The following is a 27,507-nucleotide window of genomic DNA, read 5'->3' on the forward strand; positions in this document are numbered from 1 at the left end:
CTTGGCTAATTTTTTGTATTTTTTTGTTGAGATGGGATTTCACTGTGTTGCCCAGGCTGGTCTTGAATTCCTGGGCTCAAGCATTCTGCCCGCCTCAGCCTCCCAAAGTGCTGCGATTATAGACATGAGCCACTTTGCCCCGCTTGGGAGTACTTACTTGTGATCTGCCTTCTGAAACAGGAGCAGGGGGCTCTACTCTTGTGGAATGTCGGAATGTCATCCTAGCGGGAAGCACACGGGACCGAGACTGTGTTCTGGTGCTGTTCCCCCAGAGCTAACTGCATGGCCCACAACAAAACCTTACACCTACCTAGCTTGAGTTTCTGGATCTATAAAGGAGTGAGTTGAACTTGTCTTGGAGGCATGGTAAAAAAAAAAATTTAAAAAAATTAAAAATAAAAAGGAGTTCGATGTGAGGTCAGTGGTAGATACCAGGTTTTTTGATTTCCGGTTTCTCTCTGACATTCTACTCATCTGTTTTTCTCCACCCTTCTCTGTTATAATTGTCAAAAAAGGCCTTGTTTTAATAATCTATAAAAAATACATTTTAACCCTAAAAATATAGAACTTAGAAAACAAAACAAAAAAAATATTTAGAGTTTTAGAGTATAAAGAAAATTCTATACTCAAAACTACCATCAGAGTAGATACAGGTCAGGTGCGTGGGTCACGCCTGTAATCCCAGCGCTTTGGGAGGCCAAGGTGGGAGGATCACTTGAGGCCAGTAGTTTGAGACCAGCCTGGGCAATACAGCGAGACCCTATCTTTATAAAAAATAAGGATTACTTGAGTGCAGGAGTTTGAAACCAGTCTGGGCAACACAGAGAGACCTTGTTTCTACTAAAGATTTAAAAATTAGCTGGGCATGGTGGTGTGTGCCAACAGTCCCAGCTACTTGGGAGGCTGAAGTGGGAGGATCGCTTGAGCCTAGAAGTTTGAGGTTGCAGCAAACTATGATCATGCAACCACACTACAGTCTGGTTGACAGAGCAAGACCCCATCTTTTTCTTTTTTTTTTTTTTTGAGATGGAGTCTAGCTGTGTCACCAGGCTGCAGTGCAGTGGCACGATCTCAACTCACTGCAACCTCTGCCTCCCAGGTTCAAGTGATTCTCCTGTCTCAGCCTCCTGAGTAGCTGGGACAACAGGTGCCCGCCACCATGCCTGGCTAATATTTGTATTTTTAGTAGAGATGGGGTTTCACTATGTTGCCCAGGATGGTCTCGATCTCTTGACCTTGTGATCCGCCTGCATTGGCCTCCCAAAGTGCTGGGATTACAGGCATGAGCCACTGCACCTAGCCCGACCCCATTTCTAAAAAAAAAAAAAAAAAAAAAAAAAAAGAAAGAAAGAAAAAAGTATATGTGGCCGGGCGCGGTGGCTCAAGCCTGTAATCCCAGCACTTTGGGAGGCCGAGATGGGCGGATCACGAGCTCAGGAGATCGAGACCATCCTGGCTAACACGGGCGAAACCCCGTCTCTACTAAAAAAAAGTACAAAAAAACTAGCTGGGCGAGGTAGCGGGCGCCTGTAGTCCCAGCTACTCGGGAGGCTGAGCCAGGAGAATGGCGTAAACCCGGGAGGCGGAGCTTGCAGTGAGCTGAGATCGGGCCACTGCACTCCAGCCTGGGCGACAGAGCAAGACTCCGTCTCAAAAAAAAAAAAAAAAAAAAAAAAAAAAAGTATATGTATATATGAAAAATAACCTCAAGATGGGCTAAAGACTTGAATGTAATACCTGAAAGTATACAAAATACTAGAAGACTTAGTTCCAAAGGAAAAGAAATCATTAGGTGGGGTACAACGATGCACACCTGTAATCCCAGCACTTTGGGAGGCTGAGGTGACAGGACTGCTTGAGCCCAGGAGTTTGAGACCAGCCTGGGCAGCACAGCAAGACCCCATCACTACTAATAAAAAACAAACAAAATAGCTAGGGATGGTGCCATGTGCCTAGAGTCCCAGCTGCTCAGGAGGCTGAGGCGGGAGGATGGGTTGAGCCCAGGAGGTCAAGGTTACAGTGAGTCATGATCCCACCACTGTACTCCAGCCTGGGAACAGAGCTAGACCTGGTCAAAAAAAAAAAAAAAAGAAAAGAAAGAAAAGATATCTGGACTTGAATTAACTTAAGTATCCATCAACAAAGGATTGGATAAAAAAAAAAAAAATGTAGGCCGGGCGCGGTGGCTCAAGCCTGTAATCCCAGCACTTTGGGAGGCCGAGACGGGCGGATCACAAGGTCAGGAGATCGAGACCATCCTGGCTAACACGGTGAAACCCCGTCTCTACTAAAACAAACAAACAAACAAAAAACTAGCCGGGCGAGGTGGCGGGCGCCTGTAGTCCCAGCTACTCGGGAGGCTGAGGCAGGAGAATGGCGGGAACCCGGTAGACGGAGCTTGCAGTGAGCTGAGATCCGGCCACAGCACTCCAGCCTGGGCGACAGAGCGAGACTCTGTCTCAAAAAAAAAAAAAAAGTAGTATACACATATAATGGAATACTATTCAGCCATAAAGAAGAATGAAATTGTGTCTTCGGCAACATGGATAGAACTGGAGGCCATTATCTTTTTTTTTTTTTTTTTTTTTTTGAGACGGAGTCTGTCTGGAGACAGCCTGTGTCCAGTCTGTTGCCCAGGCTGGAGTGCAGTGGTGCAATCTCGGCTCACTGCAAGCTCCGCTTCCCGGGTTCATGCCATTCTTCTGCCTCAGCCTCCCAAGTAGCTAGGACTACAGGCGCCCACCGCCACACCCAGCTACTTTTTTTGTATTTTTAGTAGAGACTGGGTTTCACCATGTTAGCCAGGATGGTCTTAATCTCCTAACCTCGAGATCTACCTGCCTTGGCCTCCCAAAGTGCTGGGATTACAGGCGTGAGCCACCGTGCCCAGCCAGCTGGAGGCCATTATCTTATGTGAAACAACTGAGACATAGAAAGACAAACACCACATGTTCTTAGTTCTAAGTAGAATTAAATAATGTGTACACATGGAAGCAAAGTATGGAATGATGGATGAATGAAGACTTGTGGTTGGGGAGCGGGAGACCGGGTGATGGGAGGTTGCTTAATTGTTCCAGTGATAGTTACATTGAAGGCCCTGACTTCACCACAATGCAATATATCAATGTAGCAAAACTGTACTTGTGCCCCATGGATACAAAGAAAAGTAGCTACGTGAGAACAGTAATGAGGGAGCCTCACCCCTTGTATGCGAAGCTCTTCCTTCAGAGGCGCCAGGCTGCATTTCTTTCCCAGCATACAGCTATACCATCTAGGGGAAAAAAAAAATCAGACAAGTAAACACTGTTTATGTGGTTAAAATTTTAAACTAAGCTTATTCAAGTGAATAAGATGAGAATAGTAACAAACAAACACTGAGTAAGGTCACAAGTGAAAAATAACAAGAATTGCATATAATGTATTTAGACAAAGACCAAATCTAATGATGGAAAACAAGCCCGAGGCAACTTAATAAAATATATATATATATATATAAATGCACTTAGCCTCTCCAGTGCTTCAGGGCTATATATTAAATATTTGAGTAAAGCAGTCTCATCTGTCATGCTTACAATGAAGGCTGTTTAGCTCTAGGACAGAAATTAGAAAATAAAGAACAACAAAAACATCATACTAAGAGAACTTATAAGATCCAGCATGAACCTATATTGTGAGATGTCCTCATCTGCAAGTAATTTAAGGATAGATAATGAGTTTCAACAGATCATGAAATCAATTTGTTCTAGAGTAAAAACAAATCCAGAAGAAGGAATGTGGAGAAGTTGGACTGAACTGATTAAAAGGTAAAGAGACAGAATTTATTTTTCTGATTATTCTGAAAAGTTTGTAAAGGACCTCTGCTTCAGCCCATGAAAGATGAGTTACTACAGGAATTGCCCTTCCACCATAAACAACCAGGAAACTGGACAAAACATATAAAAGAGCTGTTTTTCAGACACTGGACAACTGGCAGTGCAGACCTACAGTCCCAGAAACAAACAAGGTGAGTCTGCATTTGCCAGAGCTTCCTACTTGAAGGAAATTCCCAGACTGCAGTACAGGGAAAAGAAATTCGAACACAGTCCAACGTCTTGCTGAGTTGATGAGACACAGATCGAAGGTCACACATGCTGACGGAGTTAATGATTTGTAAAGCAAATTAACAACAGCAAATGAAACCCAAGTAAGAAGAAGAAAGGAAAAAACAAATAAAGATTAGAGCAGAAACTGAGGAAAGAGAAAACAAACAATGGAGAAGAATAATGAAATCAAGAGCTGGTTCTTTGAAAACAAATTTTCTTGAAGTCAAGAAAAAAAGAAGACGTGAACTCTCAGTATCAGAACTGAAAGAGCGGACGTCCCACAGATCCTCCAGGTATTAAAGGATGTGAAGAGAGTATAGAACAACTTTTTGCCAACAAATTTCACAACTTTGATGAAACAAATTCCTTCAAAAACACAAACTACCCAAGATTACTCAAGAAGAAATAGATAACTTGAATAGTTTTTTTTTTCTTCTTTTTTTTTTTTTTGAGATAGAGTCTTGCTCTGTTGCCCAGGCTGGAGTGCAGTGGCACCATCTGGACTCTCTGCCACCTCCGCCTCCTGGGCTCAAGCGATTTTCCTGCCTCAGCCTCCCAAGTAGCTGGGATTATATGTGTGTGCCACCAGGCCCAGCTAATTTTTTTGTTTTTGAGACAGTCTCACTCTGTCGCCCAGGCTGGAGTACAGTGGCGTGATCTCCACTCACTGCAACCTCCGCCTCCCGGGCTCAAGCGATTTTCCTGCCTCAGCCTCCTCAGTAGTTGGGATTAAAAGCATGCGCCACCACACCCTCCTAATTTTCTTTTGTATTTTTAGTACAGACAGCATTTCACCATGTTGGCCAGGCTGGTCTCAAACTCCTGACCTCAGCTGATCCACCCACCTCAGCCTCCCTAAGTGCTGGAATTACAAGCATGAGCCACTGTGCCTGACAAAGAAATAGATAACTTGAATAGTTCTCTATCAATTAAAGAAACTGAATTTGTATTAAAAACTTTCCAGACCCAAGTCACTTTCACTAGTGAATTCTACTAAACATTTAAGGAATAAAAAATATTAATTCTATGCAAACTCTTCCAAAAAATTTTACAAGAGGGAACACTTCCCAACTCATAAGGCCAGTATTTATTTATTTATTTTTATTTATTTATTTTGGGACAGACTCTCACTCTGTCGCCCAGGCTGGAGTGCAGTGGCACGATCTCGGCTCACTGCAAGCTCCACCTCCTGGGTTCATGCCATTCTCCTGCCTCAGCCTCCCAAGTAGCTGGGATTACAGGCACCTGCCACCATGCCCGGCTAATTTTTTTATTTTTAGTAGAGACGGGGGTTTCACCGTGTTAGCCAGGATGGTCTCGATCTCCTGACCTCGTGATCCACCCACCTCGGCCTCCCAAAGTGTTGGGATTACAGGCGTGAGCCACCACACCAGGCCCATAAGGCCAGTATTACATCGACAAATCATATCATTTCTTACAATGATAAGAAAACTATAGGCCAGCCTGGTGACAGAGCGAGACTCCGTCTCAAAAAAAAAAAAAAAAAAGTAAAATACTAATAAATCAACTGTATTTTCTTAGAGCAGCAATACATAATTTAGAAATTAAAATTGTAAAATGCCATTTATGGTAGCATGAAAATACATAAAATACTTAGGAATAAAATTCATATAATGTGTGTAAAGAAAACTACAAAGCACTGCTGAAAGATAAGACCTAAATAAATGAACAGCTAAACCAGGTTGGAATGGAAGACTCATTATTGTTAAGGTATCAGTTCTTTCCAACTTAATCTATAAATTCAACACAATCCCAACCATAAATTTTCATGAAAACTGATAAACTGAGGCTGAAATTTATATGGAGATGCAAAAGATTGCCACTGGCTAAAACGAATGTTTTTCCACAAAGCCAGGGCATCACTATGTTGCACAGGCTGGTCTCGAACTCCTGCACGCAAGCAGTCCTCCTGCCTCAGCCTCCCAGCATGCTGGGATCACAGGCGTGCGTCACCATGTCTGGCTGAAAACAATTTTGAAAAAAAATAACAAAGATAGAGGATGTGCACTGCCGGATTTCAAGACTTCTATAAAGCTATGATAATTCAGACCATATGGTACTGGCATAAGATAGACACAGATTAACAGAATGGAGCAGAGTCCAGAAATAACTCACTTATAAGGTCAGTTGATTTTTTTTTTTTTTTTTTTTTTTTTTTGAGACGGAGTCTCGCTCTGTAGCCCAGGCTGGAGTGCAGTGGCCGGATCTCAGCTCACTGCAAGCTCCGCCTCCCGGGTTCACGCCATTCTCCGGCCTCAGCCTCCCGAGTAGCTGGGACTACAGGCGCTGCCACCTCGCCCGGCTATTTTTTGTATTTCTTAGTAGAGACGGGGTTTCACCGTGTTAGCCAGGATGGTCTCGATCTCCTGACCTCGTGATCCGCCCATCTCGGCCTCCCAAAGTGCTGGGATTACAGGCTTGAGCCACCGCGCCCGGCCAAGGTCAGTTGATTTTAAACAAAGGCCCTTAAAAGTTCAAAATTGTGCTCTTTAAAAGAGATTCATAAAAATGCAAACCCAACTACAGACTGGGAGGAAATACTTGCAAAACACATTTGACAATGGACTGTACTCAGAATCTATAAAGAACAACCAGTCAGGCCGGGCGCGGTGGCTCACGCCTGTAATCCCAGCACTTTCGGAGGCCAAGACGGGCGGATCACTAGGTCAGGAGATCGAGACCATCCTGGCTAACACGGTGAAACCCCGTCTCTACTAACAAAATACAAAAAACTAGCCGGGCGAGGTGACAGGTGCGTGTAGTCCCAGCTACTCGGGAGGCTGAGGTGGGAGAATGGCGTGAACCCAGGAGGCGGAGCTTGCAGTGAGCTGAGATCCGGCCACTACACTCCAGCCTGGGCAGCAGAGCGAGACTCCATCTCACAAAAAAAAAAAAAAAAAAAAAAAAAAAAAAAGGCCGGGCGCGGTGGCTCAAGTCTGTAATCCCAGCACTTTGGGAGGCCGAGACGGGCGGATCACGAGGTCAGGAGATCAAGACCATCCTGGCTAACCCGGTGAAACCCCATCTCTACTAAAAAATACAAAAAACTAGCCGGGCGAGGTGGCGGGCGCCTGTAGTCCCAGCTACTCGGGAGGCTGAGGCAGGAGAATGGCGTAAACCCGGGAGGCGGAGCTTGCAGTGAGCTGAGATCCGGCCACCGCACTCCAGCCTGGGCGACAGAGCGAGACTCCGTCTCAAAAAAAAAAAAAAAAAAAAAAAAGAACGACCAGTCAGTAAGATTAATTTAATAAACCAATAAAAAGGAGATACGGGAATGACCAATAAGCACACGCGGATGCTTCCTATCACCAGCCACCAGAGAAATGCAGATTCTAATCATAATGAGAGACCACTACACCCACCCATGAGAACAGATACATTTTCAAAAGGTGACAACAGTACCAAATGGTGTCAACGGAAACTCTCAGATATTGCTGGTGGGAATGTAAAATACTGTACAGTCACTTTGAAAAGCAGCTTCTTATAAAGTTAAACATATACTTACAACAGGACCAGGAGTCCTCCTCTCAGGTATTTACTTAAGATGGAGGAAAATTTAATTACGCAGAAAAAATTATAAGCAAATGTTCAGTTTTATTCCTACTAGTCAAATCCTGGAAATGATCCAAATGTCCATCAACTGGCAAATGGATGAACAAACTGTGGTATCCTCAGCCTTTTTAGCAACAAAAGGGACAGGCCACTGACACAAAAAAAGCATGGCTATGCTACATGAAAGAAACCAGACAATCAAAACCTGCATTTTCTATGCCTCCATTTGTATGAAAAGTCTAGAACACACAAAACTGTTGGGACAGAAAGTACATCAGGACTACAGGAAGCTGGGAGCACAGCGTGGACAGACTGCAGAGGGGAACAGGAAACTTTTTAGGGTGACAGAAATGTTCCACTTTTGTCTAAACTCATGCAACTGCACACATAAATGGGAATCACTTAAGTTTACCTCAGAACGACTGACTGAAACATATAAATGTGGTTATCTTATACCTTCAAATGCACATAAAATAAGAGTTAACAATATCGTAATGTTTTACACGTTTCCTTCTTGTTTTATAACAATTTAGCCAAACAATACATATTCTGTCTCCTGCCTTTCTCACTGAGCATTATAATCACCTGTGTCACAAAATTCACCTAATCACATTAAAAGGGAAATTTCAGATTAAAGGATATACACTCAACATTTAATTGTTTATATACAAAATGCATACTACGAAGATGAATTTTCAAGTGACTAAAATTCTAAGAGAATTTAAGAGTCTCTAAAATCACAAATTAGGTTAAAACTGTATAAAACTGACATTTTTATACATCAAAAACTATTTTATAGGTCAAAAACTGTTGAAGACTGGCAACCTGGTATTTCAACCTCATACATTAAATAACATATATGAAAAATTAATTATTTTTAAAGTATGAAAAATACTACTATATTACGTTAGAAATAGTGGGCATCAACAAATATTTTGTCTTGATTGTGAATTCAACACGAGGTGACTGCACCTATTTTTGTTTAGGCAATCCTTTTTCCCTTTGAAAACAAAGAAATAATTGGTATAGCTAAACTACTTTAAACAAACCCCAGTAAAGTTATTTAAAGGATAATAAATTTCATTTGGTGGTTTAAAAATGTTTAGAAGAAGGCCGGGCGCGGTGGCTCAAGCCTGTAATCCCAGCACTTTGGGAGGCCGAGACGGGCGGATCACGAGGTCAGGAGATCGAGACCATCCTGGCTAACACGGTGAAACCCCGTCTCTACTAAAAAATACAAAAAACTAGCCGGGCGAGGTGGTGGGCGCCTGTAGTCCCAGCTACTCAGGAGGCTGAGGCAGGAGAATGGCGTAAATCCGGGAGGCGGAGCTTGCAGTGAGCCGAGATCCGGCCACTGCACTCCAGCCTGGGCGACAGAGCGAGACTCCGCCTCAAAAAAAAAAAAAAAAAATGTTTAGAAGAAAAATAGTATGTTCCCTTTAAGAAACTATCATCAGGCACAGTGGCTCACACCTGTAATCCCAGCACTCTGGAAGGCCAAGGCGGGAGGATCACTTGGGGTCAGGAGTTCGAGACCAGCCTGGCCAACATGGGGAAACCCTGTCTCTATTTAAAAATACAAAAAAAAAATTAGCTGGGCATGGTTGTGCATATCTGTAGTCTCAGTTACACAGGAGGCTGAAGCAGGAGAATCGCCTGAACCCAGGAGGTGGAGGCTGCAGTGAGCTGAGATCGTGGCACTGCCCTCCAGCCTGGGTGACAGAGGTAGACTCTGTTTCAAAAAAAAAAAAAAAAAAAAAAAAACCAGAAAAGCAAGTGTATAAATGGAGGAATCATTAACCAGGAATTTAAAGCTTTGGGTATGTTATGAACAAGATGAAGTAAGAGAAAATAAGGAGTAATTAGTGCTGATAAAATAACAGCATAAAACAGGTTAATTAACACTTTCCTTTAAAACTAGCACTCCTGAACAGATTAAATAGATTGGAGCTATCAGAAGCCAAGAAATGGCCTAGAACAACAAAGAAAGATACTGGATGGGCTTGGTGGCTCACATCTGTAATCCCAGCACTTTGGGAGGGTGAGGCAGGTGGATCACTTGAGCCCAGGAGTTCGAGACCATCCTGGGCAACATGGCAAGATCCCATCTCTTACAAAAAATAGCTGGGCATGGTGGTGCATGCCTGTGACCCCAGCTACTAGGGGGGCTGAAGTGGTAGGACTGCTTGAGCCTGGGAGGTCAGGGCTGCAGTGAGCAGTGATTGCGCCACTGCACCCCAGCTTGGATGACAGAGCAAGCGCTTGTCTCAAAAAAAAAAAAAAAAAAAAAAAAAGATACCGTAAGGTTCTTCAGGAGATGAAGGAAAAGAAATATTTAGAAGACAAGAAAGACTAGTAAGAGTTAAACATACCATTGACAATTAACAGACACTTGGGAGGGAGTTCATATTTCTTTTAACCTTTGCACTAAACTGAATACCACACAGCAAATCTTTTCAGATTGAATGTCATATATACACTGTTTACAGCAACAGTTGTATTTGTTATGGAAAAAGCAGAAGTCACTGGATGTGTTAAAAATCCTATTTTAGCTGCACATTTAAAATATGCCTACCCACTAGATCCTAGCTACTCTCAACAGGCATCTTGTGACAACTAATCAAAATGCAAGTGGAAAAAAAAACGAAGAAAAGGAAGATCTAGTCACCCAAGAGACTTTGAATCCATTAAACTATTTTAATGATGAAAGTAGCACTCTACTTATTACAACATTTAGGAATTCCTCTGAGATGGTAGGTTTCAATAAAAATTATTTTGAAATACTTTCAAACTTCCAGAAGAGTGGCAAGATTTGTGCAAATGTCTCCAGTATACCCTTCACCCAGATTCACCAGTTACATCTTCCTTCATTTACCCATTCTGTATGTGTGTGTGTTTTCCTAAGCTGTTTGAGAATTAGCTATGGACATCACCATGTCTCATTAACTGTAATATTTTGGCATGTCCATTTTAAAAGCACGTATTGTTTTTTGGTTTTTTGGGGTTTTTTTTTAAACATTTTGTTTAGACAGAGGCTCACTCTGTCTCCCAGGCTGGAGTGAGGTAGTGCTATCTCAGCTCACTGCAACCTCTGCCTCCAAGGCTCAAGCGGTTCTCCTGCCTCAGCCTCCAGAGTAGCTGGGATTACAGGTATGTGCCACCACAACAGGCTAATTTTTGTATTTTTCCTAGAGACGGGGTTTCACCATGTTGGCCAGGCTGGTCTTGAACTCCTGACCTCAGGTGATCCGCCCTCCTCGGCCTCCCAAAGTGCTGGGATTACAGGTGTGAGCCACTGCGCCCAGCGGAAACAAGTGTATTCATTTTTGTAACCACAGAAGAATTATCAAATTGCTAAAACTTAACACTCATTCAATACTATTATCCGGAATACAGTCCATACTTAAATTTCACCTGTTTATCCCAATTTTCTCCCCTGATGCAAGGCCCATTAGGATTGTGAATTTCGTGTACTTGTCATGTCTCTTTAGCCTCCTTCAATCTGGAATAGTTCCTCAGTCTTCTTTTACTCTCATGACCTTAATGTTTTTGAGGAGCTGTTTTTACAAAATCCCTCAATTCGCTGTGTCTGAAGTTTCCACGTCGTTAGATTCAGATTACACATTTTCGGCAAGAAGAGCACGGAGGTGCTGCTTGTCCTTCCAGGTGCATCACATCAGGAAATAAGCACACAGCAAACTCTTTGTTTACTCTGTAAACTCCTACGTTTCTCTTTGTAATTATAAGTAACCTAAAAGGGGGGGGTGGTTCTTTGAAACTAGGTAATTATCCTGTTCCTTTTCAAATTTCCCCTTGCCAATTGTTCCACGAATCAATTATTACTATGATTGTTGCAAAATTTAAGAGCCTCTAAAATCACAAATTAGGTTAAAACTGTATGCAACTGACATTTTTATATGTCAAAAACTGTTTTATAAGTCAAAAACTGTTTTATAGGTCAAAAACCATTGAAGACTGGCAATCTGGTATTTCAACCTCATACATTAAATAACATAAATGAAAAATCTAATTAATTTTAAAAGTATGAAATTAGTAATGTAATAGTCTAAGTTTATTATTCTTTCTATATTTGTTCGTCGGCATTCACACTATCCCCTGTATGTATTTCATTTATCTTATTCAGTGGGTTATAAGTCATTCATCTTGAAACTCATGTTGTCCCAGCTTTGCCCTGAGCTCACTCTAGGTTCTTCTGACATGTCATTTTTTGAGTATGTCATTACTTTCTGGTACTAGAAGATATTCCAGGCTCATCGTGTACTTATCCTAACTCAGAACTGGAATTTACCATTTCTCCAAAAAATTTTTTTCCCCCTCAGTGGGGAACGGTTATTTAGAAACTCATTAAAAACTAAAGTGAAGTATAATATAGAAAAACAGGAAAGCAGAGGTTTAGGGTATAAGCAATTATGAACCTTACCTAAAAAGTTCTCTAAGTAGTAAAATCTAACACCTTGTTGCCTATAATAAATTACTAGAACGAATGCCCCTAGACATTCAACAGAGCAGCCCTAATGTCCACCTGATCTGAAAATTTACTATTTAAACTATCATAAACTTCCAATCTATATAACTAAAAATGAACTTTTATCCTATGCTCTTATTAATCAGTGATTTTAATTAGTCACTTTTTGACATGGATAAGAAAGACTACATTATTATTTTCTTTTTTTTTTTTTTTCTGAGATGGAGTCTTGCTCAGCCTCCCAGGGTGGAGTGCTGTGGCGTGATCTCGGCTCACTGCAACCACTGTCTCCTGGGTTCAAGCAATTCTCCGCATCTCAGCAAACCGAGTAGCTGGGATTACAGGCACCCGCCATCACGCCCAGCTAATTTTTCTATTTTAGTAGAGATGGGGTTTCACCATGTTGGTCAGGCTGGTCTTGAACTCCTGACCCCTGGTGATCTGCTCACCCTGGCCTCCCAAAGTGCTGGGATTACAGGCATGAGCCCCCGTGCCCGGCCAAAAGACTACATTATAACAAGCAAGTGGAACCAAGGCTTTTAGTTAATTAATTTATTATTTTTGAGATGGAGTCTCACTCTGTTGCTCAGGCTGAATGAAGTGCAGTGGCGCAATCTCGGTTCACTGCAACCTCTGCCTCCCAGTTTCAAGTGATTCTCCTGCCTCAGCCTCCCAAGCAGCTGGGATTACAGGCACGTGCCACTATGCCCAGGTACTTTTTTTTTTTTTTTTTGAGATAGAGTCTCATTCTGTTGCCCAGGCTGGAGTGCAGTAGCGCTATCTTGGCACACTGCAACCTCCACCTCCCAGGTTCAAGTGATTCTCCTGCCTAAGCCTCCCAAATAGCTGGGACTATAGGCATGCACCACCATGCCTGGCTACTTTTTGTATTTGTATAGAGACAGGTTTCACCATGTTGGCCAGGCTGGTCTTGAACTCCTGACCTCAGGTGATCTGCCCACCTCAGCCTCCCAAAGTGCTGGGATTACAGGCACGAGCCACCGTGCCTGGCCCGCCCAGCTACTTTTTATATTTTTAGTAGAGACAGGATTTCAACATGATGGCCAGGCTGGTCTTGAACTCCTGACCTCAGGTGATCCACCCACCTCAGCCTCCCAAAGTGCTGGGATTACAGGCATGAGCCACCGCGCCCAGCCTCTTATTCCTTTTTAGACTGCTAGATGAACTCAAAATACATGCTTGTTGATTTTAAGAATTCTCTTCTTTGGCCGGGCGCGGTGGCTCACGCCTGTAATCCCAGCACTTTGGGAGGCCAAGACGGGAGGATCACGAGGTCAGGAGATCGAGACCATCCTGGCTAACATGGTGAAACCCCGTCTCTACTAAAAATACAAAAAATTAGCCGGGTGCGGAGGCAGGCACCTGTAGTCTCAGCTACACGGGAGGCTGAGGCAGGAGAATGGCATGAACCTGGGAGGTGGAGCTTGCAGTGAGCCAAGATTGTGCCACTGCACTCCAGCCTGGGCAACAGAGCGAGACTCCGTCTCAAAAAAAAAAAAAAAAAAAATTCTCTTCTTTCATCAGCAAAAGCAGAACCAAGCAGTGACTACGTCTTAGAAATGCCATGTAAGCTGACACAGCCAGCTCGTCATGGCGCAAGCTGCTGGATCCAGTCTTTTCTCCCTGAGACCTGAGAGCAGACACCAATCAACAAGGCTGCCACACCAATCCTGAACGGGATTAAACTAAGCATGATTCCTGAGTTTAAATGATGAAATGCATATAACCTAATTCATTAAAGAAAATAAGGTAAGGCCAGGTGCAACGGCTCATGCCTGTAACCCCAAAACTCTAGGAAGTCAAGCTAGGGTGGAGTCACTTGAGTCCAGGAGTTCAAGACCAGCCTGGGCAACGTGGCAAAACCCCATCTCTACAAAAAAATACAAAAATTGGCCAGGCATGGTGTTGTGCACATGTGGTCCTAGCTACTCAGGAGGCTGAGGCAGGAGGATTGCTTGAGCTCAGGAGGTGAAGGCTGCAGTGAGCCGTGATCATGCCACTGTACTCTAGTCTGGGTGACAGAGCAAGACCCTGTCTCAAAAATAAATAATTAATTAACTAAAATAAAATAAAGTAGTCCCTTATCTTTCAGGCTGCTTATCCCTCTTTTTCCTACCTTCTTATGAAGGAAAAATCAAAATAGCAGCATCTACCCCCTGTGGAGCTCATAACTGGGAAGTGTTCCTTCATGTTTTAATTGCAAAAATGCTGCACTACCTGGAGAACAAGCTGGTACACCATCTGTCCCCCAATACTTCTCTATCTCTGGTATCTGTGTAGGAAGTTGAGGGGCACGATTCTCTGTAATGATAACCCAAAACACCTTTATTGAATGACAACCCTACTTTGGGTCCCAATCAAAGATGAAGGCAGAGATCAAAGGTAGCCATTCATAACAGCCTCAACAGGTGGCAGTTCAGTAAGAAACAAGTGGTATGTTCTTTGTAACAGTGAAAACAAGAAAAACTCTGAATGTCCAATAATAAAGAATTAGTTAATCATGGACTGTTGTTAAGCTCACTAGCTACTGACTGACTGACTGAGGTCTCGCTCTGTTGCCCCGGTTGGAATGCAGTGGTGTGATCATAGCTCACTGCTGCCTTGACCCCGTGGACTTAAGTGATCCTCAGGCCTCAGCCTCACGAGTAGCTGGGACTACAGGAACATGGCACCACACCAGGCTGATTTTTTGTAGAGACAGGGTCTTGCTGTGTTTCTCAGGTTGGTCTTGAACTCCTGGCCTGAAGCCATCCTCCAGCCTCAGCCTTGCAAGTGCTGGGATTACAAGCATGAGTTACCACACCCGGACTGTCAAGCTATTTATTTATTTATTTATTTATTTATTTATTTATTTTAAAGACACAGTTTTGCTCTGTTGCCTAGGCTGGAGTACAGTGGCGCAATCTCAGCTCACTGCAACCTTCTGTCTCCCACGTAAGTGATTCTCCTGCCTCAGCCTCCCATGTAGCTGGGATTACAGGCACATGCCACCGTGTCCAGTTAATTTTTGTATTTTTAGTAGAGACAGGATTACAGGGTTTCACCGTGTTGGTCGGGTTAGTCTCGAACTCCTGATCTGAGGCAATCCACCCACCTCAGCTTCCCAAAGTGCTGTGATTACAGGCGTGAGCCACCATGCCTGGCATCTTTTTTTTTTTTTTCCAAGACAGAGTCTCACTCAGTTGCCCAGGCTGGAGTGCAGTGGCACAATCTTGGCTCACTGCAAGCTCCGCCTCCCGGGTTCATGCCATTCTCCTGCCTCAGCTTCCCAAGTAGCTGGGACTACAGGTACCCGCCACCACGCCTGGCTAATTTTTGGTATTTTTAGTGGAGACGGGGTTTCACCATGTTAACCAGGATGGTCTCGATTTCTGAACCTCATGATCTGACCGCCTTGGCCTCCAAAGTGCTGGGATTACAGGAGTGAGCCACCGTGCCCAGCTTTTTTTTTTTTTTAATGCCAAAGCAGCTTTCTCCATTTTCTAATTTCCTGTAAATGTGGTTGTATTGTTTAAGAGAGAACAAAATTATAAAAATAATAATGCCATTATCTAACATTTACACTACATGTTGCAGTCTCCTAGAATAGTCAAGAGTTAAAAATCGGCCAGGCACAGTAGACCTGTAATCCCAGCACTTTGGGAGGCCAAGGCGGGTGGATAACCTGAGGTCAGGAGTTTGAGACCAGCCTAGCCAACACACTGAAACCGTGTCTCTACTAAAAATACAAAAATTAGTCAGGTGTGGTGGCACGTGCCTTTAATCCCAGCTACTTGGGAGCCTGAGGCAGGAGAATTGCTTAAACCTAGGAGGTGGAGGTTGCAGTGAGCTAAGATCGTGCCACTGCACTCCAGTCTGGGTGACAGAGCAAGACTCTGTCTCAAAAAAAAAAAAAAAAAAAAAAAAAAAAGAGTTTAAAAATCACCCTATTTAATATCCACTATTATTATTATGTCAAATATGTATTCATTTAATTCTATAACCACTCTATGAGATAGCTACTATCATTCCATTTTACCAATGAGAAATCAAAATTTCAAACCAAAGAATCACATTCAAAAGGCTCAAATTATCATTTTTTTTTTTTTTTTTTTTTTTTTTTTTTGAGACGGAGTCTCGCTATGTCGCCCAGGGTGGATTGCAGTGGCCGGATCTCAGCTCACTGCAAGCTCCGCCTCCCGGGTTTTTACGCCATTCTCCTGCCTCAGCCTCCCGAGTAGCCGGGACTACAGGCGCCCACCACCTCGCCCGGCTAGTTTTTTGTATTTTTTAGTAGAGACGGGGTTTCACCGTGTTAGCCAGGATGGTCTCGAACTCCTGACCTCGTGATCCGCCCGTCTCGGCCTCCCAAAGTGCTGGGATTACAGGCTTGAGCCACCGCGCCCGGCTATCATTATTTTTTGAGACAGGCTCTTGCTCTGTCACTCAGGCTGCAGTGCAGTGGAATAAACACAGCTCATGGCAGCCTCAACCTCCCAGGCTCAAGCAATTCTTCCACCTTGGCCTCCTGGGTAGCTGGGACCACAGGCATGTGCAAGCATACACAGCTAATTTTTTAATGTTTTGTAGAGATGGAGTCTTGCTATGTTGCCCAGGCAGGTCTCAATCTCCTGAGCTCAAGTCATCCTCCTGCCTCAGCCTCCCAAAGTGCTGGGATTACAGGTATGGGTCACTGTGCCCAGCCTAGGCCCAGATTATTATATTACCCACCCCCAAATATGTGGGTTATATCCAAATCCAAGCAGTATCTGTCATCTGGCAGGGGACACGCTGGTGCTTTGTGGAATACAGATCTCTGGTTCCTAAGAGAATCCTAAAATCATTGCCATCAAGGGCATCGGTTATAGAACTGGTAACCAATGACAAGAGGCAATCCAAAACATATAAAATTATGGTGTGGAGAAGAAACTTAAAAAAAAAAAAAAAAATTCAGGGCCAGGTATGGTGACTCACACCTGTAATCCCAGCACTTTGTGAGGCCAAGGCGGGTGGATCATTTGAGCTCAAGAGTTCAAGATCAACCTGGGCAACATGGTAAAACTGCGTCTCTACTAAAAATACAAAAATTAGCTGAGTATGGGGGCACACACTTGAAATCCCAGCAACTCGGGAGGCTGACGTGGGAGAATCACTTGAACTTGGGAGGCAGAGGTTGCAGTGCGACAAGATCACTCCACCTCACTGTAGCCTGGGTGACAGAGCAAGACTCTGTCTCACACACACAGACACACACACACAATTCAGACCGTGAGGAGTTTGATAAAGTCTGGTAATTTATCTAGAAGGTCAGGTGGGTGAGTCCCTTTTTTTTTTCTTTTTTGAGATAGGGTCTCACTCTGTCACTCAAGCTGGGGTGCAGTGGTGCAATCTCAGCTTACTGCAGTCTCGACCTCCTGGGCTCAAGCAATCCTCCTACCTCAGCCTCCCGAGTAGCTGGGAAGACAGGCATATGCCACCACACCCAGCTAATTTTTGTATTATTTGTAGAGAAGGGATCTCGTCACGTGGCCCAGGCTGGTCTTGAACTCCTGGGCTCAAGTGATCCACCAACCTAGCCTCCCAAAGTGTTGGGATTACAGGCGTGAGCCACTGTGCCCGGCCTGGGTGAGTCACTTCAGAGAAGAAAAAGCTATTAAGTAAAGCTCAAGCCACAGGCACAGAAAGCCAAAGTAAGGGTGACAAGCACTTGTAAATCTTCATCAACAATAGAAAGGCTCTTCAGAGTCCACCTGTAGCTTAGAGCTGCAGAGACTGTGGGGGCGGCAGAAAGACCACTGGACTAGAATGAGGGTATCTGAGTTCAAAGTTTCAAGACTGTAAACCAAGAGGCTGGATAACTTTACCTCTCAAGGTCTTTCCAGCTGCAAAATTCCTTAAGATACAAAACAAAACTGTAACTGCTGCTGAGCATGACAGAGGTGAGACATGAACCTCCCAGGGGAGACGAGGCATCATAAGCGCCATCCTGAGGTCAGTCCAACAGATTTAACTTATTTCACCCCATAATGCTGCAAATTCTGCTTCGTTCCTGTATTTCTTCAGGGACAAAGAAAAAAACATTCTAGAGGCATAAGAAACAGATGGTAGGGTTACGATACTTGTTTGTAATCTCTTATTTTTTAGAGCTTCAAAATACACAATTTTCACAGCATTCCGAAATGTGAGTCACACACGTATAAACATTATGTCAACTATAAAAATATGCATGGGGGCCGGGCACAGTGGTTCACGCCTTTAATCCCAGCACTTTGGGAGGCCAAGGCAGGCAGATCACCTGAGGTCAGGAGTTCGAGACCAGCCTGGCCAACATGGAGAAATCTTGTCTCTACTAAAAATACAAAATTAGCTGGGTGTGGTGGTGCATGCCTGTAATCCCAGCTACTCTGGAGGCTGAGGCAGGAGAATTGCTTGAATACAGGAGGTGGGGGTTGCAATGAGCTGAGATCGTGCCATTGCACTCCAGTCTGGGCGACAAGAGCAAAAACTCCATCTCAAAAAACATAGATAGATATATATACATATGCATGGGGACACGAACTGGGTAATCATGGTAGGATGTGATTGAAAACAATATTTGCAAGCAATACCCTTTCACAAAACACTCTTCTATTTTCTTCTCAATAAAAATAACTGCATTTCTTCCTTTCTTTCATCTAAACTTTCAAACTGCCTGAGTCCTCACAGAGAAGACAGTTGCACCTTGTTTTAAATAAATCCTAACAGGGTTTGTTTCCCATATGAGATACCAAGCACAAGATGGCCAGCTCTCCGGAGCTGTGACGGGCTCTTGCATTTTATCCTTCTTAGCAAATTTACACCCTTGATTCAGTTCGCAGGCTGCCCCAGCGCCAGGGATAAGCAGACTAGGAACATACTGAGTCCATTTCCACCCCTTAAAATGGTGTTCTGTTCAAACATATTTTTGTAGTTCAAATGGGACTTTGGAAATGACAGAAACTTACTGTTTAAAAGCCTCCTGAGAACAACCCCAATATTATTGTAGCCTAGAAGAGCCACCTACAGTTCCCCATTTTCCTGGCTGGCTCCAGTTCCCTCAAAAGCCATAATGAGGGCTGGGCGCGGTGGCTCACGCCTGTCGTCCCAGCACTTTGGGAGGATGAGGCGGGTGGATCACCTGAGGTCAGGAGTTCGAGACTAGCCTGACCAACACGGAGAAACCCCGTCTCTACTAAAAATACAAAATTAGCCTGGCGTGGTGGTGCATGCCTGTAATCTTAGCTACTCGGGAGGCTGAGGCAGGAGAATCGCTTGAACCTGGGAGGCGGAAGTTGCGGTGAGCCAAGATCATACCATTGCACTCCAGCCTGGGCAACAAGAGTGAAACTCAGTCTCAATTTTTAAAAAAAGCCATCATGAAATGGTCACGTGGCTCGGTTACCTCTTTTCTGTGAATTTCAGTGCTCTTACCTTCTTTATTTTACTTTCTCAGACTTTTCTCAATGCTCAGTATAATTTTAGTCTCTTTCTTCTTCAAGATAGTTTAATGTGTCTAAATAAGTTAATCTAGACTGGGTGTGGTGGCTCACATCTGTAATCATGGCACACTGGGAGGCCAAGACAGGAGAATCACTTGAAGTCAAGACTTCGAGACCGGCCTGGCCAACATGGTGAAACCTCAACTCTACTAAAAAAGTGCAAAAACTTAGCCAGGCGTGGTGGCACATGCCTGTAGCCCCAGCTACTCAGGAAGCTGAGGCATGAGAATCGTTGGAACCTGGGAAGCGGAGAGAGGTTGCAGTGAGCCAAGATCACCCTACTGCTCTCCAGCCTGGGTGACAGAGTGAGACTCTGTCTCGAAGAAAAAAAAAAAATCAGGCTATTTGATGATTTTGGAATAAGTCTTTAATAAAATAAGCAGCTTTCTACCTTTGGGAGATAGGAAAGATTTATAGAATAAGAATAAACAAAAATTGAAAAGGTAGTAGCTCCTATAGCCTGCAGAGACCCTGTTTCTGAGGATATTTTCATTTCTGAGGATGTTCTCCTGTCTTTTTTTTTTTTTTTTTCAGATGGAGTCTCGCTCTGTCACCCAGGCTGGAGTGCAGTGGCGCAATCTTGGTTCACTGCAACCTCTGCCTCCCAGGTTCAAGCAGTTCTCCTGCCTCAGCCTCCCAAGTAGCTGGAATTACAGGTGCCTGCCACCAGGCCTGGCTAATTTTTTGTATTTGTTACTAGAGACAGGGTTTCACCATGTTGGCTAGTCTCCAACTCCAGACCTCAGGTGATCCACCCGCTTGGGTCTCCCAGAGTGCTGGGATTACAGGCGTGAGCCACCGTGCCCAGCCTTCTCACATCTTTAAGTGATTTTGTTTCCTATAATCATCTATACTACATAGACAGAAAAGAGGACAATACCATATAGGGAAAAAAATCTTCCCTATCCAGGAATTCCACTTCTAGGTCTACATCCAAAGAACTGAAAGCAGGGTCTCTAGGAGATATTTATATACCCATATTCATATAGCATTATTCACAATAGCCAAAGGGTAGAAGCAACCTAAGTATTCTCCATCAGCAGATGAAAGGAGAAACAAAATGTGGTACACATGGACAATGGAATTTTAACACTATCAGCCTTAAAAAGGAAGAAAATTCAGAAATATGCTGCATCATGGATGAACCTTGAAAACATGACGAAAAGTGAAAAAAGCCAGTCATAAAAGGACAAATACCGTATGATTCCATTTGTACGAGGTACCTAGAGTAGTCAAGTTCGTAGAGACAGACAGCAGAATGATGGTTGCCGGGGGCTCAGGGAAGAAGAGAACGAGGAGTTATTTAAGCAGCAGAGTTCCAGTTCCGCAAAATGAAGAGTTCTGGAGACTGCTTGCACAACAATGGGAATGTACTTAACGTCACTAAACTATACTCTAAAATTTTAGATGGCGATATGGTTTGGATTTGTGTCCCCGTCCAAATATCATATCAAACTGTAATCTCTAGTGTTGGCGAGGGGGCCTGCTGGGAGGTGACTGGATCCTGAGGGCAGATTTCCCCTTGCCGTTCTGGTGATAGTGAGATCTCACTAGATCCGGTTGTTTAAGTGTGTAGCACCATGCCGCCCCCCTTCTCTCTTCCTCTTCCTCCTCTGGCCATGTACTGATGTACCTGCTTCCCCTTCACCTTCTGCCATGATTGTACATTTCCGGAGGCTTCCCCAGCGATGCTGTCTATACAGCCTGTGGAACCGTGAACCAATTAAACCTCTTTTCTTTACAAATTACTCAGTCTCAGGTATTTCTTTATAGCAGTGTGAGAATGGACTAATACAGATGGTAAATTTTATGTTATGTGCATTTGACACAATAACAAATAAAATCTTCCCTATGTCCCAAAGCTAAATTCTAGGGTTGAAAGCTCTTTCAGTTTTTGAACTACCACATTATCCATCATTTCAACAACATGTGGCAGGGTGAGAAGTCAAGCGAGACAAATAGCTCTTTTTGAGTACCTTATGTTGCTTAACGACAGGTGTACTGTCCAAAATAATTAGCTTTCAAAAGGAATGGCCTTAACCCTCCTCTGCAACTGGTTAGTGATCTCAGTTTCCCTTCATTAAGTTCTTGACAGCTCAATGTCCTCACATCTGTCACTGTTTGGGAGACTAATTCCGAGAACCTAAATTGCTGAAAGGACTAGGCAACACATTTATTCTGGTTCATGGGACAGAACTGAACCCATCTGTTTTCTAATCAAAAGCTGTATTTGAATCAGTTTTGTTCCCCCACAGGACCATCCTAATGGGAGCAATACAATCATATGGTATTTTCCTCTTTCCTATCTATGTAATATACACGAATACAGTAAACACTAATCAATTAAAGGCATGGAACATCCTCAGAAACAGGGTCTTCACAGATTGTAGGAGCCACTACCTTTGCAATCTTTATTTTTATTTTTATTTTTGGAGAAGGAATCTCACTCTCTCGCCCAGGCTGGAGAGCAGTGGTGCAATCTCGGCTCACTGCAACCTCCGCCTCCCAGGTTTAGGTGATTCTCCTGCCTCAGCCTCCCAAGTGGCTGGGACAACAGGCACCCGCCACCACGCCTGACTCATTTTTATATTTTTAGTAGAGATGGGGTTTCACCATATTGGCCAGGCTGGTCTTGAACTCCTGACCTTCTGATGCGCCTGCCTCGGCCTCCCAAAGTGCTGGGATTATAGGCATGAGCCACTGCGCCCCACCTCCCCTATGTCGTTCTAAAACAAACCATGTCGCTCAGAGGAAAAGTAATCCTAGTGGTCAGAAGAACAAGCAGATGAAGATTGCAGGCTGGGCACAGTGGCTCATGCCTGTAATCCCAGGTCGAGGCAGGCGGATCACCTGAGGCTAGGAGTTCCAGACCAGCCTGGCCAACATGGCGAAATCCCCGTCTCTACTAGAAGTACAAAAATGACAGGTGGCAGGTGCCTGTAATCCCAGCTACTTGGAGGCTGAGGCACAAGAAAAGCTTGAACCCAGGAGGCAGAGGTTGCAGTGAGCTGAGATGGTGCCACTGCACTCCAGCCTCGGCAACAAGAGCAAGACTCCATCCCCCCACCACAAAAAAGAGAACTACATAGGGGGTAAATATTCCTGTGTTGTAAAAACGGACTCTATGTTGTAAAAACAGACTTACCTTAATCTTTTTTTAAGTTGTAGACTGTCATGGATGATCCTTTTAACAAACTCTAATTCACCTCCTTCTGCCATGATCTCTGTGATGCCTCCTGTATTAACAGAACTAGGTGGAGGTCTTCGAGGATTTCTTGAGTTTACTCCCTGAACAACGACGACAAAAAAACACTGGTGAAAAATGTGTACACCCAAGAACCGAGTCTGAATGTAACCTATCTCTAAGTTAGAATGTTTAGATGCAATTTTACTTTCCAAATAGTACGCTAGATTTAGATTTTAAAATCACATAGCCAATAAAATATTTTATTTATTTATTTTTTGAGACGGAGTCTCCCTCTTTCACCCAGGCTGGAGTGCAGTGCCGCGATCTCAGCTCACTGCAAGCTCCGCCTCCCGGGTTCAGCCATTCTCCTGCCTCAGCCTCCCGAGCAGCTGGGACTACAGGCACCTGCCACCACGCCCGGCTAATTTTTTGCATTTTTAGTAGAGATGGGGTTTCACTGCGTGAGCCAGGATGGTCTCAATCTCCTGACCTCATGATCCGCCCGCCTCAGCCTCCCAAAGTGCTGGGATTACAGGCGTGAGCCACCGTGCCTGGCCTAAAGTATTTTATTTTAAGCAGCTACTTCATGCAACTATTTTTTTTTTTTTTTTTTTTTTTTTTTTGAGACGGAGTCTCGCTCTGTCGCCCAGGCTGGGGTGCAGTGGCCGGATCTCAGCTCACTGCAAGCTCCGCCTCCCGGGTTTAGACCATTCTCCTGCCTCAGCCTCCCGAGTAGCTGGGACTACAGGCGCCCGCCACCTCGCCCGGCTAGTTTTTTGTATTTTTTAGTAGAGACGGGGTTTCACCGGGTTAGCCAGGATGGTCTCGATCTCCTGACCTCGTGATCCGCCCGTCTCGGCCTCCCAAAGTGCTGGGATTAACTATTTATTCCCAGGTCTTTTACTTTCCATTTTTGTGATTAAACATAAAAATTATTTACCTTTTTATATAGCCCAATCTGTCACTTTTTCTTTATGCTTTCTTTTTCATGTACAGAAAATCCACCCAAAGATTAGATAAATATTAACTTATGTTTTTTCCTAGCATTTTCATGGTTTTGCTTTTCACATTTAAATATCTAATCCACCCTTACCTCATACCATATGAAAGTTAACTCAAAATTCATCAAAGACCTAAAAGTAAAACCTAAAACTATAAAACTTTTTAGAAGAAAACATAAGAGTAAATTTTCACGACCTTGGAATAGGCAATGGTTTCTGAAACATAACAACAAAAGCGTAAGCAACAAAAGAGAACAGATAAATTGGACTTCATCCGAATTAAAAACTTCTGAGCTGCAAAGGGCACCATCAAGAAAGTGAGAAGAAGGCCGGGCGCGGTGGCTCAAGCCTGTAATCCCAGCACTTTGGGAGGCCGAGATGGGCGGATCACGAGGTCAGGAGATCGAGACCATCCTGGCTAACACGGTGAAACCCCGTCTCTACTAAAAAATACAAAAAACTAGCCAGGGGCGGTGGCGGGCGCCTGTAGTCCCAGCTACTCCAGAGGCTGAGGCAGGAGAATGGCGTGAACCCGGGAGGCGGAGCTTGCAGTGAGCTGAGATCTGGCCACTGCACTCCAGCCTGGGCAGCAGAGCGAGACTCCGTCTCAAAAAAAAAAAAAAAAAAAAAAAAAAGAAAGTGAGAAGATTGGCCGGGCACGGTGTCTCAAGCCTGTAATCCCAGCACATTGGGAGGCCGAGACGGGCGGATCACGAGGTCAGGAGAGCGAGACCATCCTGGCTAACGCGGTGAAACCCCATCTCTACTAAAAAATACAAAATAACTAGCCGGGTGAGGTGGCGGGCACCTGTAGTCCCAGCTACTCGGGAGGCTGAGGCAGGAGAATGGCATGAACCCAGGAGGCAGAGCTTGCAGTGAGCCAAGATCCAGCCACTGCACTCCAGCCTGGGCGACAGAGTGAGACTCGGTCTCCAAAAAAAAAAAAAAAGTGAGAAGACAACCCACAGGAAGGGAATGTTTGCAAATCACTGTCTAATAAGTAACTTGTTTTTAGGATGTATAAAGAATGCTTACAACTTAATAATAAAAAAGAAAAATAAACCAACTTAAAAATGAGCAGAGGATATGAATAAGCATTTCTCCAAAGAAGATATGCAAATGGCCAATAACCACGTGAAAAGATGCTCAACATCATCAGTCATCTGGGAAATCCTAATCAAAACCACAATGAGATACCACTTTATACCCACTAGGATGGCTATAATCAAAAAGACAGATCAGGCCGGGTGCAGTGGCTTACGGCTGTAATCCCAGCACTTTGGGAGGCTGAGGCGGGCAGATCACGAGGTTAGGAGATCGAGACCATCCTGGCTAACACAGTGAAACCCTGTCTCTACTAAAAAAAAAATACAAAAAATTAGCCGGGCGTGGTGGCTCACGCCTGTAGTCCCAGCTACTGGGGAGGCTGAGGCAGGAGAATCGCTTGAACCCAGGAGGCAGAGGTGGCAGTGAGCCGAGATCGCGGCACTGCACTCCAGCCTGGGCGACAGAGCAAGACTCCGTCTCAAAAAAACAAAAGCAAAAAAAACCCCGACAGATCAGGCTGGGCATGGTGGCTCATGCCTGTAATCCTAGCACTTGGGGAGGCCAAGATGGGCAGATCACTTGACGTCAGAATTTCGAGACCAGCCTGGCCAACACGGTAAAACCCTGTCTCTAATAAAAATGCAAAAAAAATTAGCCGAGGGCAGTGGTATCCGCCAGGAGTCTCAGCAACTCAGGAGGCTGAGGTGCGAGAATCACTTGAACCTGGGAGGTGGAGGTTGCGGTGAGTGGAGATCACACCACTGCACTCCAGCCTGGGCAACAGAGCAACACTCCATCCCCCCATCCCTCCCCCCCAAAAAAAAAGGACAAATAAGTGTTGACCGGGTGCGGTGGCTCACACGTGTAACCCCAGCACTTTGGGAGGCCAAGGCGGGTAGATCACTTGAGGTCAGGAGTTTGAGACTAGCCTGGCCAATATGGTGAAACCCCGTCTCTATTAAAAATACATAAATTAGCCGGGCATGTTGGTGCATGCTTGTGATCCCAGCTATTCTGGAGGCTGAGGCAGGAAAATTGCTTGAACCTGGGAGAAGGAGGTTGCAGTGAGCCGACATGGCGCCACTACACTCCAGCCTGGGTGACAAGAGTGAGACGCTGTCACCAAAAAAAAAAAAAAAAAAAGCAGGCCATGTAGCAGTAAAAACATTGATTTCCTTCCTAAGCCAAGAAGTTCAGTCCAGGAGTGGACTATGACCCAAGTTGGTCAAATGAGAAGCAAATCAACTGCTCAATGGTTCAGGGAAGAAAAGAGCTGTCTCCGCACCCTCCCACCCTCTAAATATTGCTGTAGCACAAGTAAACCAGCTTATGAACAAAAACAACCACGGAACAAGTCACAACCAAGAGAAAAACAGAGCTCTTAATACTGTGAACACCTTAATCAAATCATTATGAAATCCCAACTACTGCTGGGTTTCTCAAATATGTCAGCCAATACACTTCCTTTGTCGTTAAGTCAACCTAAATTGGGTTTTTAGGTACAGTCCTCCCTCAGTATCTGAGGAAGATCTGCCTTAGATACCAAAATCCAAGGAAGCTCAAGTCCCTTTTATCATATGGGGTAGGATTTGCATTTCACCTGCCCACGTCATCTCATCTACTTTCAATAATTCCTAGATTAATTATAATACCTAATACAATGTGAATGCTATGTAACAATAGTGCTACTGTAGTTTTGTATTATTTTTCATTGTTACACTGTTATTTTTTATTGTTTTCTTTTTTTCTCCAATTTTTTTTTTGAGACAGGGTCTTGCTCTGTTACCCAGGCTGGAGTGCAGTGACACGATCCTGGCTCAATGCAACCTGCACCTCCTGGGCTCAAGCCATCCTTCCACCTCAGCCTCCCCCAAGTAGCTAGGTCTACAGGCACACGCCACAGCATCTGGCTAATTCTTTCTATAGTTTTTGTAGAGACAGGGTTTCACCACGTTGCCCAGGCTGGTTTCGAACTCCTGAGCTCAAGCTACCCGTCCGCCTCAGCCTCCCAGAGTGCTGGGATTACAAGTGTGAGGCACCCTGCAAGCCTCCCAACGCTTTCTTTTTTTTTTTTTTTTTTTTTTTGAGACGGAGTCTCGCTCTGTCACCCAGGCTGGAGTGCAGTGGCCGGATCTCAGCTCACTGCAAGCTCCGCCTCCCGGGTTCACGCCATTCTCCTGCCTCAGCCTCCCGAGTAGCTGGGACTACAGGCGCCTGCCACCTCGCCCGGCTAAGTTTTTGTATTTTTAGTAGAGACGGGGTTTCACTGTGTTACCCAGGATGGTCTCGATCTCCTGACCTCGTGATCCGCCCGTCTCGGCCTCCCAAAGTGCTGGGATTACAGGCTTGAGCCACCGCGCCCGGCCTCTCCCAACGCTTTCAATGCGTGGTTGGCTGAATCCACAGATGTGGATCCCACAGGTGTAGGACCTATAGACACAGAGAGCCGAGAGTACCTCAAACCAAAAGCACCCTAACTGACACAGCTTTCAAACCCCAGGCACTGTAGCACGCGCCTATGGTCTCAGCTACTAGGAGAGCTGACGGGAGGGGGACTGCTTGAGTCCAGATGTTCAAGACCAGCTTGAGCAACACAGCAAGTTCTCATTTCAAA

General features: G+C 44.5%; 1 protein-coding gene across 10 annotated transcripts in view; it reads right to left on the reverse strand.

Moving 5' to 3' along the window:
* METTL16 (methyltransferase 16, RNA N6-adenosine) overlaps positions 1-27,507 on the reverse strand; it is a 90,158-nt gene that overhangs the window by 23,319 nt on the left and 39,332 nt on the right. For all 10 annotated transcript variants that reach the window (XM_074018209.1, XM_074018210.1, XM_065532251.1 and 7 more), the window contains 2 exons: positions 22,804-22,946; positions 3,202-3,271 (listed from right to left, as the gene is read on the reverse strand). In XM_074018209.1, coding sequence (XP_073874310.1) covers positions 3,202-3,271; positions 22,804-22,946 — 213 coding nt within the window. The remainder of the gene's footprint in view (positions 1-3,201; positions 3,272-22,803; positions 22,947-27,507) is intronic.

Source organism: Macaca fascicularis, chromosome 16 (genome assembly GCF_037993035.2).
Source record: "Macaca fascicularis isolate 582-1 chromosome 16, T2T-MFA8v1.1".
NCBI lineage: Eukaryota > Metazoa > Chordata > Mammalia > Primates > Cercopithecidae > Macaca > Macaca fascicularis.